This window comes from Tiliqua scincoides, chromosome 7, assembly GCF_035046505.1.
Source record: "Tiliqua scincoides isolate rTilSci1 chromosome 7, rTilSci1.hap2, whole genome shotgun sequence".
Classification (NCBI taxonomy): domain Eukaryota; kingdom Metazoa; phylum Chordata; class Lepidosauria; order Squamata; family Scincidae; genus Tiliqua; species Tiliqua scincoides.
In genome coordinates, this window is record NC_089827.1 from 61,440,495 (window position 1) to 61,455,892 (window position 15,398).

General features: G+C 45.1%; 1 protein-coding gene across 4 annotated transcripts in view; it reads right to left on the minus strand.

Annotated features, from left to right (window-relative positions):
- Positions 1–15,398, minus strand: part of ARHGDIB (Rho GDP dissociation inhibitor beta) — a 20,810-nt gene continuing 5,412 nt past the window's right edge. The window contains exons 1-6 of one of the 4 annotated variants that reach the window (XM_066633868.1): positions 10,195–10,297; positions 7,495–7,752; positions 5,875–5,958; positions 2,938–3,014; positions 1,850–1,913; positions 1–769 (exon numbers count right to left, since the gene is read on the minus strand). In XM_066633868.1, the coding sequence (XP_066489965.1) occupies positions 570–769; positions 1,850–1,913; positions 2,938–3,014; positions 5,875–5,958; positions 7,495–7,672 (603 nt within the window). In that variant the 5' untranslated portion in view covers positions 7,673–7,752; positions 10,195–10,297 and the 3' untranslated portion in view covers positions 1–569. Of the gene's footprint in view, positions 770–1,849; positions 1,914–2,937; positions 3,015–5,874; positions 5,959–7,494; positions 7,753–10,194; positions 10,298–15,398 lie in introns of those variants that run through there. The other 3 variants (XM_066633869.1, XM_066633867.1, XM_066633866.1) reach the window with 3 other exon arrangements.

Consider the following 15,398-nt stretch of genomic DNA (forward strand, 5'->3'; position numbering starts at 1 on the left):
CAAAGGACAGAACTGGTTTTATTTTCAAAGACACTGAAATTGTCTGTACAGACCAGGGCAGGGACTGTGTCTCCTGTTACCTCTGAAGACAAGACTTCCAAATACAGTTTTAGGAATACTCCCAAACAAACAGAGTCAAGATAGAATTCACTCATCGCCAAAGATCTTTCCAGTGAACACAGACTACAGGAATAAGAAAATTAAAAAGGAGAGGGGAGGCTAATGGCTGCAGATCTTTAGGTGGGGACAATTTATCTACCCTGATAGTAATAGTGTTGGGTTTTGGTAACTGTGCATCTTCCTAGCAAAGGCACTTCAGGGACACATCCTGTGCAAAGATTATCAGAGAGGATGGCTTGTCCCAGTTTAATTCCTTGCGGTTATTTTCAGTGTAGCAGCAGGAGAGACAGAGTCTGTCCAAAGGCCTATGTTAACAGAATCTCTTGTGACAGGAAAAGGGCCAGGTGGATCATGTGGAGGAAGCATGGTATGTAGGTACCAAGAATTGGCACGCCTGGGACACAGCACAACTGGCAGGAGGAAGCAAGGAGAAGACTAGGAGGTGGGACTCATTCTGTCCACTCCTTCTTGATGGCCAAGTTCCACTCCCAAGTGAGGTGGTCATGCTTGTCGTCATCAGTGAAGAAGGATTTGTTGCGGTAGTTTCCACGAGCCATCATGCCCTTAGGGGCTTCCTCTAGGGGAGTCATGAATTCATATTCCTCTGTCCGTGGCCCATAGCTGCCCACCATGAACGTCGCTTTGTCCACTAAGAGAGAACAACCCAGAAAAAAGGGTTATAGGGAAGCTAGTCAAATAACAAGACAGGATTGAACAAACATGCAGACCGCTGAACACATTCATGGTATCCATTCAGCCTGTGGCAGCTGCAGTTTTCTATCAGCCTCAATAGATATCAGGCCACGTCAGACTGCTGTCAGGTGGTTTCCAAGTGCTTGCCACTGCCACACACTGAAATCAGCCTGGGTTAGTGTTTAGTAACACTGGCACTAACCTACAAATGACATCACTTGCAGTGGCACATCAAGCCTAGTGTCCCAATCCTATTATTAGCCACATGACGACATGCAGCCACATCTATGAAGGCTGCACGGCATGCTGGGGGGGGTACAATCGGACAGCCTACAGTAGGTAAGTAAAACTATTTCCCACTTACTTCCTGGTAGGCTGCCCAATCACCTATGGGTCTCCTTGGACATGTACCAGACGTTTGGTGGCATATGTCCCAGGAGAGAAAAGGGACACCAAGTTTTTAAAAAGAGGGGACAAGATCTGGCATGCGCAATTGCAGCCAGATCCACCCCCTCCCTGCCCTATGCACCTTAGTTTCTCCTCCCAACTGCCCCATTACTCCCTCTCCCTGTCCACTAATTGCTTATCTGCACTGGAGCAGGTCACTGGCTGTGGCAGCCAGCAGGCTGCCAATGCTACTGCTGCTTTGCGACAATGGCTCACCCAGGCTTAATATCTGGCATTTCCCGTAGGGCTATAAAACGTACCCTTCTAAAACTCTGAAGAGCCCCTGTCAATCATTGGAAACAATACTCATTTGATTCAGTATAAAGCAGCTGGGTGGTTTGTGAACACACCCACAGCAAATTGCAGAGTGGGAAATGTAACTCTTTGCAAACCAAAGCGTAGCGAGACAACGCCAGATCAAACAGATGACATCGCAGGCTACCGGCCTCTCTCTTCCATTGACCCTGACCTGAAGTAAATGCCAAGTGTAGCCAACATCTTGAAACCATTGTTCCTAAAGAGCATGTTCCTAAAGATGGAAACAGACAAGACCTCTGAAGTTCTTTTCCTCCTCCTTTTCTTTACTCACCTTTCACCCCTGTCCGGTAAGTGTGCTGCACATATTTCAAGCCAGACACAATGTCCCTATTTACCTGTAAGAGAAAAGACGTCTGCTGAGGCAACTCTTAATTCAAGTTCCTGTTCCCTTATTTCCTCAGGAAGGAGTGTCGTCTTCTACCCCTCATTTTCCTTCCCACCTTCTCCATTTCTTTGCCATTTTCTGCCATCCCTCACCCTCATTTTGTGGGCTGCTGGAGATGGCAAGGAGAAAAACTGCCCAAGTGGCATGGAGAACTTTAATACAGACTGATCACATTTAACAATTTAGAATTCTGTAACCTCCACACAGAACTGTAATGCACTGTCCCAGCACCTGGGGCAGTGACATCATGACATCACATGACATTGTGACATCATTTCTGGGTTCTCCCCAGAGGAGAGGGCACTCGCTGAGGCAACTTTGTGCCCCCATTCCTTCTCATTTGGAAGCTCCCTTTTGAAAGAGATGGAAAAGGGTCACAAAGCCACCAGCACCTCCTCTGTAACTAGGGCAGACCCTGAGGGGCAGTCTTGCACCCCTGTTGGCACAGCACCCGGGGCTAGTGCCCCTCAGTATCTTGGGCATCCTGGTTACCATTTGTCACCACCACTAGTCTATCCTTGTGACTTTCCTTTCCCCCTTTTGTCTTTGTTCATCGAGGGGCATTATTTCAGCTTTCAGCAGTGAGGCAAAGACATTTCATTAAGGGGGGGGGGTTGTAACCTTCTCAGCAAGACTTTAAAGACCAGCTGTTGCAATAAAAAAATAATTTTAAGGTTTGTGTGTGGGGGTCTGTGTGTGTGTGTGTCTGTGTGCGTGAGAGAGAGCGAGAAATTCCTCATGGCAGAGTAATAATTATCAGCCACACTGGTGAGCCTGGCGAACATCACAGAGACATTTTGGCATGGGAAGCAACAGCCTTCTATTGTGGATAAACACTGTGTGCTTATAATTTTGCAGCAGTTGTAAAAAGTACACCTAAAAATGTGCTGTTCTGCACTGGACCACAACACTGAAGACATACAGCACTGACAGAAGCCAGCACTGAAGATCATACCACTGCAAAAGAAACTTACTTTGAAGTGGATCTTGATTCTGTATTCAGTACCTTCCTTGATTACGAACGTCTCTTTCTTGAGAGCCTCAAGGTCCCCTGGAACAACGGAAACAAAATCTCAATAAGTCTCCCCACAAACAGAAGGAGCAAATCCCCCCAATGACTCTTCTGACCTGCAGTATGGGTTGTATGTATTGGATTGTGTACCCTTGCAGATCTATACTAGAAACATGTATGGGTGTTCTATTGATATTCACCTTCTATGGGCTTCTCATCAAAAAGAGGAACTCAAGGCTTAAACTATCATGGCGTTCCCACAAGAATTTTGGAAATTGTTCAGAATTTGGACAGGTGCCCAGACTGCAGTGGGAACCTGAGAAACTTTGGCCCACTCCCACTGCCTTAATCACAGAACAGAGTTCTAAGGTTTCCCTAGGTAGAGGAATTTACTATTAATTTATTTCAAGTCAAGTCTGCAGTGTGAATAAACCTTAAGCATATTTGTGTACTTTTTAGAGGGAAATGTGAATGCAAATGAACATGCAGAAGGAAAGTGCTGGTATTCCTGAACCATAAACACGTGGGTGTCTGTAGCTGTGGCATTCCCGGAGGGGGGCACAGTGTTATGTTTTGCAGAGCACCTTAATGCACCATGAAGGAGATGCCTCCTCTTTGATCTCACAGTCTGGAATGGCTCCAACGAGGAGGGGGAGGGTCAGCTTACATGGCGTGTTGAGGCGCCCGGCAAAACTTAGTGTTGTACACACACACACACACACACACACACACACACACACACACACACACCAGGAATGCCACTGCTCTGTAGTCATATGCAGGTGGGGCCTCCATATCTGCAGATGTGGCTTAATCTCAGCCCTCCAGAGGTGACCAGACCTATGCCTCTGCAAGCTTCAGAAAGCCTTTGGAGGCAACCAAAGCACAGCTCCGACCACCTTCAGAGAACTTAAAGGAGACAAAACTGCAGATTTCATTATCTGTGGTTTTTGGTCTTAGGGAGGGATCTGAGAATGGATCCCGTGTGAATACTGATGACCCATCTGTATGTGTACATTTATGCATAAGGTCACTATAATGTGTACCCTCCCAGTGGACTCAGAACCCAGAGGCACAACTCACTGTAAGATCTCAAGAACTGCAGGAGTTACGCAAGAGAACAATTTTAGCAAGGTAAGGCTAAGAAGGATCTATGTGTGTATTATACAAGCAAATTGTAAAATGTGCGACAAAACAGAAAACCGTTTGTGGTACTGCCTCCCCCAGAGATTTCTGCTGAAGCGGAAGTGTCTCTGCTAAGCCCCAACTTCCTCTCTCAGATAAGAAGTCCATATAAGGTGAAACATCAGTCTCTCACTAGTGCTGGGCTCACAGGAACACAGCCTGTTGCTTCACTCTCCAGTTTCAAAAGGGCCAATCCCTCTAGTACGTGCCAACAAGGAACAGAAAAGTTGTGCACTGGACCACATCTCAATACCAGCAATTTTCAGCCTTTCTCATGGCACACTGACAAGGCGCTAAAACTGTCCAGGCACACCATCAGTTTTTTTAAGGATATGTTTTATCATTTTAAAAAACTAAATATTTAGAAATAAACAAAATGCATTAATGCAAGCCTGCACAGAATAACACACCCACTTTGAACAACTGCTGACTGAAGAATGACCCTCCCTCAAACTCCCCAAATGGCCCTATTAATAAATGACCTTCCCCCAAAACCCTGTGGAACGCCTTCGAACACATCAAGATTCACGGCACATCAGTGCACCACAGCATGGCAGCTGAAAATCACTCCTCTATACACTTGAAAGTCTAAGACACTTGACTGTGTCTTGATTGGGTAACTTTCCACATCCTTCTACAGAGCTGCATGGGAAAGCACAACACATGTCCCGACATGTCCATACACATGTCATACACAACAACACATGTATCGTAGCAGCTGAGCTGGAAGCAGGAAATCCCCAGCACAAATCTCATCCCAACCACAAACGTGGTTAGTGGCCTTATAAAAGCCACTATTCTTCCTGCTGAACCTCAGATCCCCACCCCTACATCATCTGCAACAGGAGGATTTCTCTGCAGAAGGTGCAGAAAGGGGCAGTCAAAATGACCAAGGGCTTAGAGCACTTGTCTTATGAGAAAAACTGAAGTGTTTAGAGCTTCCTGGTTTGGGGGGGGGGGAGAAGTAAGAGTAGACATGACAGAGACTTATGTATGCCATGGAGGAAGTGAATAGAGAGGTGTTTTTTTTGTTCTTTTCTCCTGTCCAAAGGAGGTAATACAAAGACAGTTAAATAGATGGGTTAAATTGATGGGCGTTAGGTGCATGACAGACAAAAGAAAGCACTTCTTCATGCAAAGTGCAATTCGTCCATGTAATTTGCTGCCACAAGATATGCCAATGGTAAGTGGCTAAGGGCACAATCCTAACCAGGTCTACTCAGAAGTAAGTCATATTTTGTTCAATGGGACTTACTCTCAGGAAAGTGTGGTAAGGATTGCAGCCTAAGATGGCTTGAAAAGTGGATCAGACAAACTCATGGAGTGTAGATCCATCAGTGGGTATTAGCCACGACAGTTAATGGAATCTCCATGTTCAGAGATAGTGTACCTCTGTTGTTGGGAAGGGTAGATGCCTCTATGCCCTGTTTGTGGGGCAGGTTGCCACTGCTGGAGTAGATAGCTCTTTGGCCTGATCCTGCAGAGTTCTTTGGGTGTTCTTGGGAGAACAATATTGACCTATCTTACAGGGCTGTGGCAGAGATAACATGCACAAAATGCTCTGAACACTCAAAATATGCTAAACAAACACTAAATGTTACTAGCTTAACTCCCCCAGGCATACATCTCATTCTCAACACACAGAGGACTAGTTTCAAACAGGAAACTAAGCCTGGGCATCCTTAAATGGCAAAAGGAAGAGAATTGTACCTACCAGTGAGGTCCATGGTAATTGGCCCTGGAGCACTGTCACATACTAGGGTAAGTCGGGTGACAGTCACATTGGGAACTGTCGGATCTGCAGAGTCAGGAAAAGAAGGCACTCAGTTTGCTAATCAAACAGGGAAAAATCTGCAGCAATTTCTCTGTGTTTGTCAACTTGAAGACCCCTAAAGCATCAGCCAATCTATAGAGAAGCACTGCCTTGTGCTTTGCTCCCTGGGACCACTAGCCCATCAACAGTAACTCACTTGAAAAACCCCAAAGAAATGTCATCAGTGACCAGATACTTTCCCAGCAGAAAACAAACCAGGCAAGCACAACATAATCCAAAGCAAACTTATTTGGAAATAAGTTCAATCGGATTTAGGGACAGTTTACAGAATCTAGTAGTAATCCATGAAGCAGGGGACAAAAATTTCATGTTTTAATGCGCTTTCACAGAGAACTTCTCTACACATGGACAACTGGCATGTCATGGAAAGGCTGAACTTTGCCCAGACACAAGCGCTGGTCAAAGAATAGCACTACCAGACACAGAATCCTCGAAAGGCTATAGAGATCCAGAAAGATCATGTGAATCTGGACCATAAGGGAGACAGCCTCAGCCTCAGTCAGTCTTGGACCCCTTTGCTCAAAAGCACTAGAATCCTTAGTTTCAATGGGGAACAGGGAGAAGCATTAGATGCCTTTAAGAGCAATGGAGCTGGGCAGCAAGGGGATGGTACACATGGTTGATGATCTAACTGGAGGCATGAGGAAGGCAATCAGTGAGCTGAGACTTCCTGGGCCAGGGAAGCCTTTGGTTATAAATATCCTCTTTTTTCCCTCTACATTTAGATGGGAGTGGGCTTTTCTAAGAGTTAGATTCTATAGTGAATTGCTCAGGCTTAGAGCCCAATCTATGCATGTCTACTCAGAAACAGTGGGGCTTATTTCCAGCGAAGTGTGAATAGGAAGGCAGCCTTGGGGTCTTTTTGGACTTTGGCTGGAGAAACTTATGTTTCATGTCTACTATCTATATGCATTTGGAGCTTACACATCTTTGCTCTTCTAATCTCAGTTTTCAGGTAGCATTTTTAGTCCTTTGACTATGCCCTTCATAGTTAAGGGTGAAATGTCAGGAACAACTTAATTGAAGGACTGGTCATAAAGCCCACAGGAAGATCCTTACTTTTGGTGACAATGCCAACCACAAAAGTCTAGCTGCCTAAGAAGTAAGAGTGTTGGCTTGACAGCAACCTATTTGGGAGCTGATCCTCAATCTTTTCTAACATCAAACTTAACCAAATGAGCTATGCCTGCCTACAGGTCCCCTCTTTTAAGGTGATATGTCTCAATACTCTTGCTCAGTAACAATACTAATTCCTGTATATAATACATGCCAACCATGGCTCTTTCCCCAGTAGTGAAGGTGGGGGTGGGGGTGGGGAATGGTATGGTAAATACTGCAGGTACTGCCATATGCTATGTAAATGGCCCCTTCCATTCACTGTCTGAGCCATTCAGGTCTATGCCTGCAGTACTTACCATGAAGACTTCCCTTTGGCTACACTACTATCCTTCCCCACCTGGATCAGGGCCCCTCCCCCATCAAGATCTTCTTGAACTGTACCTTCCACTACAGGTCCATCCCCCAAAAGAGACTTCTTGTACTTCGTGAGGCTTTCATCGTCCTTGTCCAGCTCCTGCAGTTCCTGAAGGCTTTTCTGAGGTGGGGGCTTGTAGTTCAGCTTGTTGTCTAGCTCATCTTCATCATCTTCCACGTGTACCTCTGGGTCTTTCTCAGTCATGGCTGCCTTATCTCAGAAGGGGATGTGCCCAGTTAAAGTATGAAGGGGACCAGGCTTGTAAGTCCTTAGTTGGGCTTCTGCTGTAAACAGAGCAGTTCAGGGATAGGTATAGTCATCTAAATACAAAAGTCAATGACATTAATCTGGTATTTTCAAAAATTATGTTGAGTTCAGACCATCATTCAATGGTTGGACTGTAGCCATTTCTACATGTAAAGATATAACAGCAGCCTGATGGAGCCAACAACAGCCCTTCAAGCCCAGTATCCAGCATTTGCCAGTCCCAGGTATTCCACAGGATTAGCACAAGGGGTCACTCCCAAGTGCAGTCAACCTAATGGTGGGGTACAGGGCCAGCTCATCCATATGCTAACTTGGGCAGCCATCATAGGCAACAGACTGGCAGGGGCACCCATCTCGATCCACCCATTCACCTCTTCCTCCTGCCACTCCTCAACTGGAAAGGAATAGGAGGACAGAGCAGAAGAGGACACATGGTGGACAGTGGTGGTCTGCAGCATCCCTGATGCTCCAGCCCATCACTTTCCTCCACACTTCCATTTCCATTCCATCACTCTCTTGCGTCTCTGTCCAGGACAGAGGAGGAAGAGGGGTTGATACATCACCAGTTAAAGGGGGGGAGCAATTATTAGCAACACAATCTCAGGTGTCAGGAGGTCTTAGGTCAGCCCTGGCAAGGTACATTTCCCACATGAGGACACATGCTCTGCCCATCTTAATAACTATCAATATTCCCTTCTATAAATTTATCTAATACAATAGTCTAGAAGTGGTGCAAGCGGTTCTACTGAACTGAATTGGGAAAGATTCATTGCCCTTGCTAGTATGCACTCTGTCGCCCCCAAACCCTTGCAAGCACATTAGTGCACATGAGCCCTACCGCCACTGTTGCTGTTATCACTGTCATATGTAGGAAAGCAGGTGGGTGAACAAGGAGAGGAGGGGGCAGGGCAAGAGGCAATGTGGCGGGATGTGCAGCAATCCAGAGCCTGCCCTATGCCTCTTTACCTTCAGCTCTGGTGTCACCTCCTTCCACCATGCCAATCTGTTTGAAATAAATAGCATAAGCAGAGCATGCAAGAGGGCAGAGGGTGGGCTCTGGATGGCCATGATCCACCTTTCCCAGCTTTCCTAAGCAGCTAGGTGGCAAGGAGGAAATGGCTGCTTTTTGTTTGTTTGTTTTCCTTTGTCCTCTGGCAGTATTGGAGGAAAAAATGAGCTGCTGCTCTCAGTGATTGTAAAGAGGATCAGAGAGCTGACTGCAGCAGTTCACTGGGTGGCAGGCAGAGGCGGATCACGGGGCACCCTCCATCAGTGTGCCAATGCCCTCCCAATGCACCACTCAAAATGGCCAATAGTTGGCCTCACAGCTGGGACCAGCCTTCCTATAGTCAGCAATGTATCTATATTTTAAAAAAACTGTATCCTGCCAAACAGGCCTGCTAGGTTCTGCTATCAGCAAACAATAAAAGCTATAAAATACAAGAGTGTGTAAGTGGCCTGCATCTAAGCCAGGCTTCTAGGCTTTGAGCCAAACCGTCCTCTACTTCCCGAGAAGCCCACACCCCAGTAGGTTAAGCATTTTAAGTTCCACCTTTCTCTCCTACCATTACCTGCTCCTCACACCCGACTGAAGCCTCTAGCTGGCAGCCACAGAACCAGGTGCTTCTTTGTGTGCCTTTACATTGTGGTTGCCATACATTTCTGCTAGTGGAACTCAGTAAGCACTTGTGAAAGTGCTCAAATGCAAAACTGTCCAATTTTTCACACATACACCCGAACACCACCAGCGGCATATCCGAAAACCATACAGGGCACAATCCTAACCAGGTCTACACAGAAGTAAGTCCTATTTTGTTCAATGGGGCTTACTCTCAGGAAAGTGTGGTTAGGATTGCAGCCAGAATGTCTTACTTGAGGCAACATGATGCTCATGTGGCTGCAGCCGCACCCACATTGTGGATTAATGAAGCTATCGTTCCTTTCGACTATCAGATGTGCCTGAATGATGGGCTAGATGACAGTCATCTATGAAGGTTTGGCCCCCATCAGGCCACCAGCTGACAGTTCTGATTTTGGACTATGTTTTCTTTTCTGAGCCAGCTAAGGGTCTGATCACTGGAAATGAATTCCAAACATTTGTTTAAAGTGTGAGCTGACTCACAAAGCTGAAATGGTTTAAGCAGAAACATTTCAGCACTGCTCTAACCATGCAGTCTCACTGCAATCTTTTCAGTAACAAGATGTTTGTCCCAGTTCCAGCAGCACCAACTAGAGTCTTTGAGTTAGTAAATCTCCAGCAGCTTCATGCTACATCCACACAGGCAAGCACTCCTTCCAGAACAACCCACCCCATTACCAAGCAACCGAGATCACAGTCCACTTCAGCCCTGATCGATACCTACTGCAATCAAAATAAAATATTCCATGCAGCAAATCAGAGGGATTGAGAGACAGGCTCGAGATGACATTTAGAAAGAAAATGCAAGGAAGGAAAATACCTGAGTGTAGTTTAAAACATAGTATTAAACACCCAAACAAGAATGCCAACGAATCCCGCTGCAAATACAATGTAATGTCTTGACTGCACAACACTTAAAATAGCTGCTGCCTGAGCTACGACCAGGTCCCCCCTTCCTGTGCAGGAAGGAAGCATGTGGCTTGTTCCTATGACAACATGAGCCCTGGCTGCAAGACTCCTACCAGCAGCAGCCGTTCAGCACTGAAACTTCTCCAAAACGGGAGGAAGTAAGAATCAAAATTCAGCGTGCACAGCAGTGGCTCATTCACAGTGGTGGCCCTCCTTTGCAGCGCAAGAAGAACCTGTCCATCCCTGTGGTTTCACCTCAGGAAGGCAAAGGAATGGCAAAAGGGTACAAGAGTAGGTAGGTAGGTAGGCAGATGGAACACATGGACAGACCAGAGGAAGGCGCCCCACTGCCAAGTGAGGAGATTAAAGGATGAACAGTGAAGTGTGCTGGGAACCCTTCTGCTTTGCACACCGTGAGGTCTCGGAGCGTTCAGGCGCTCCAGAGGAAAGCAAGAGCGACAACAAACAACGTCCTGTAAGGCAAACACATTGTGGCCTTTTGGCCATCAGAGCAACAAACCAGTGGTGTGTCTGCACAGCACGCTTTGAGAGGATTGGATGTGCTGTTCTAACAAGCCACACAAGGACCTGAAGGGAGCCTGTGTTCAGCCTTCATTGTTGCATGAGATGAGGTGGAAATAAAAACATCAGCTCTCAGAAATGCAAGTTTTTAAAAATGTATCCTCTCCTATACCACACCGTACCTTCTGTGGGTGGGTGGGCAGGAATGTCCTGTACTACAAATTACCTGTACTAATTATTTACTATATTTTATCACATTTCTCTTTCAAGAAGCTTGGGGTTACACACATCACCTGCCCAGCCCCCTCATTTTATCCATACAAACAACCCTTTGAGGTAGGTCAGACTGAAATATATGGACAGCAAACTTCATGGCTGCAACAGTAATTTCTACATGTAAAGATGTAAGAAAAGCCAGACCAATAGCAGCCTAACTAGCCCAGTACTGTATGTATGGTACTTATTTTCTCTTGGCTACACAATTATGTCTTGGGAAAGGAAACACACAGATTTTTTTTTTTGAGCAGATGTAACGGTAGCAGATGTTTTTCATGCATTCTGCACAATTAAATCTATGTGTTTTCAAAATTACAATTTTTATGTAGCTCTTCTATGTATCTCTTTCCACTCAGGTCTTGCTCTGAATGTACAGATAGTCACTTATAGATTTTCAGCACTAAATACAAAGAAGCACTCAAGGCTTCATACAGACATACATTATTTGAACAGCTGAACACTTATGGAAACATACTCCATGCATTTGCATGCAGACAAACAATTTTCTATCCAGGACTGAGGTCAGAGAAAATGAGTTCTGCCAGTCTGCAGCAGAAGCCAGCTGTGCACAGCACTAATTGGCTAGTGTCTGCAACATCTCAGGCAACTCCACAACTTGTTTCACAGAGTTGTGAGTTTCACAACTCTGAATACTGACTGTCTTTCTTTTTTAAATAAAAAGTGACAAATATCTGCTTTATTCAATTGTAGGAATATTTGCATGGAACAACAGAATTACCAAATTACATACAGTAAAATATGCTACATAAGGCATACCCCTATCTATGTTTCCTGTAATTTTTACAGGAACTGTATGGAGTCTTAAAGGAACTGTGCAGGGGCAATTCTTGAGCACTTGGCATTCCTTCTAAGCTGCATGGAGCTCCCATTTGAGTTGTGCAGCCATACATCTTAGAGAAACACTAACTACTATCAAGTACAGAACCAGTCGCCACAATAAAGAAGACACACACAAACCTGCTTAAAAAATTTAAGAAAACTCAAGTTACTATGGGATATACTACTATTGTCAGCCCCAACAATCTCCTGTCTTGGTTCATCAAATGTCCTACATTTAAACCAAAGGTCATCATATCAATATGCTGCCACATATCTCAATCAAAATATATGAAACTGCCTCAATACTGAGTCAACACATGAGTCCATCCTGAACAGTGCTGGCTACCGTAACTGGCAGCTCTCCAGGGTTTTGACAGGGGGTATTTCCCCACCTTACCTGCTGCAAGAGATGCTGCAAGAGACTGGGACTTTCTATATGCAAAGCATGTGCTTTACTATTGAGCTGTTCAGAAAGGCTCGAGCCACAAACCCAGACACAAAAGGTTAGATGCACCAAGAATGAACAAGAGAAATATCTGCAAGAGCCCAGCAAAAGAAATTAAAAGAGGGGAGAGTTAAACACAGAGACATGCAGAGGGGCACATAGGGAGAGAATTATGTACAAAGGGAAAGCAAGAACACAAAGATGCACAGGAGCACTCACTCTAGAAGCACTTCTTTTACTAGCCGGTTTACTTCTTTGTGTCTGTCTCTGAGAAGCCATTGATCACAGTCCTGTCTGATTCATGGATGCTGACAACTCCAGGACTGCTTGTTTGCTGAGCTCCCTCAACCACCCCGCTTCTATTTATAAAAGTATAATGCAAAGATATAAGAAGGGAGATGGGGACCACAGCCTCTTGCAAGAATGGTCGCAGGGGCATGCAGGATTATCTTCCCTCCCCAGGGAGGTTACAGTACTGCTTGCAATTGTCCAAGAACAGCCATCTGTATCTAACTACTCTCCTCCCCCCCCAAACACACACACACACACACTCAAAGACAATCAAGAATCCCCAATTTGGAGCTTGGAGACAGTCACCCCAGGTTCCAGGGTGGGGGGGAAGAGCCCAGTCCTCCAACCCAATCCTGAGACCATGTAGAGACTCCTGAAAAAAAGGCTGCTGGGGAAGGCTTAAATGGAGGTTAGAATTCCAGCTCCAGCACCTACACAAATATATGACTCTATTTGAAGCCTGTGGGGGAACAGATGGATCTCCCCAGAGCTTCCCGTAACAAAACTTCCACCTGTCTATTCACACAGGCATTCCCTTAAGTGGAAATATCACTCCACCTCTGAGTGGTGGTGTGTGCTCAGATTATCCTTGGAAAACACCAGTATTCTAACCAGCTTTGATTAATTCCTTCTAGAGTTCTGAAATGGCTGCTGCTTTTTCAAAACTCCTATTTGCATTTGTTTGGTTCCTGAAAATGGGGCAGGGGATATGTTCAGCACCTGGCATCCCCAGACAGGGCTGAAAAAGACCCCAGTCAAAATCCCTATCCAGCTACTGCCAGTCCTAGGCAGACTGTACTGAGCTTGATGGGCCAAAGGTTTGCCTCAATAGAAGGCAGCTTGTATGTTCATCTATGAAATATGTTTGTTGGCACATAGACAGGAGAAAGGAGCTGTACATGTGCAGCTTGTGAAATAGAGCAGGGGGTACTGGACATGAATCATGAGGATCCAGGTTAAAATCCATACTTTGTCATCAGCTTTGGGAATGAGCATCAGCAAATTATTCGTTCATTGTCTTAATTCTCCATCCTTGGCCAACTGTCCTGTGTTCTCAGTAAATGATCAAGAAAGTAAACAATGTGATTAGCAAAATCATGTTTCTCAATCTCAGTTCTGGGTTAAATTCACCTAGAACCCAGAACCAAGATCAGATTGATCACATTTACCATTACCAACTGCATCTTCTACTACCTCTTCTTCTACTACTACATCTTCTACTACATCTTCTACTCCCTACTCCCTCCTTGTAGGTCAGCTCTACAGCTTACTGGGCAAGCAGCACAAACCATGAGCAAACCAGCACAAAGTTGACCTTAAGAGGCTTGAAGTGCAAACACAAATAATGGACTGGAAATCACTTTTAAAGTGAAAGATGTAAGACTATTAATAGCATGGCAATAAAAGACAATGCCTCAATGTTGGGAGGAATGTAGCTGAACACAGCAAAAAGCATCCCCCTAGAGCTGCAATTTTCAACCTTTTTCATCTCCTGGCACCTTAATAAGGTGCTAACATGTTCAGGGCACACGATCAGTTTTTTGACAATAGAAGGCACACTGCGCCGCTGGTGGCAGGAGAGGCTCAGCAGGGGGAGAGTAACTGGCCCACCTCACCCCAGCAGGGTCTTTTCTAGTGGCTGTCTGCTGGTGTTCTTTTTGCATCTTTTCAGATTGTGAGTCCTTTTGGGACAGGGAGCCATTAGTTGTTTGTTTGATTTTCTCTGCAAACCGCTTTGTGAACTTTTAGTTGAAAAGCGGTATATAAATACTACTATTATTATTATTATTATTATTATTATTATTATTAATAATAATAATAATAATAAATTACCCTCCCCCAAACTCACACAGCACACCTATGCACCATTTGCAGCACACCAATGTGCACACCATTTAAAACTGCTGCCCTAGGGAGTCAGTTTCAGGCCCATGGAAGACTCCAAATGGCACAGAACAAAGAATTACTTCTATCTATAGTTCTAGCTATACTATAAATGTATATCAGTTTAGTTCCAGTTTAACTGTCATGCTTTCCCCTAAAGAACTGAAGAAAAGATGTTAAGAACTTTCTTTGAGAAACTCATACTAGGTGGCTACACAGAACTACAGTTCCCAAGATTTCCTTGGGAAGGGGAATTGCAGTGCTGTTAAACCAATCATTACCTTTAGCTATAAAGACAGTTTGGCCACCTTCATACAGAATGAAAAGAGGAAGGGAGCAAGAATGCAGAAGGAGGCATTCCAGCATGTGCGCATACACACAAGACAACCTTCAATGCTATTCACAAGCAGTGAGAAATCATTGGCCCTCTGTAAAGAAATAAAGGAACTACAGGACTCCTTAGTGACAGATCAAATCACCCTAGCTAGGGTCAGCACCACCTCCTCCTCTGGAAACAGCCACACACAACCTCAGCATATCACATTTATAGCACAACCCTATGTATGGCTACTGACAAGTAAGTTCCACTAAGTTCAATGAGGCGTTCTTTCAGATAAGTGCTTATAGGATTGCAGCCTTAATGAGCAGGACTTGAGGCAAGAGAAGGAGGAGCTAACATTAAAGTTGTAAGTAGTTCCACCGCAATGCATGTCATGAGGGCATCACACTAATGCACCGAAGAGAAGGGAAGAAAACATGGTGCAGCGCCTAGAATGTGGGATTGCAGCATGGGAGAGCAAGATTCAAAAACCTGCTCAGCTATTAAGATCAGTAAGGACCAAAACACACATGACTTT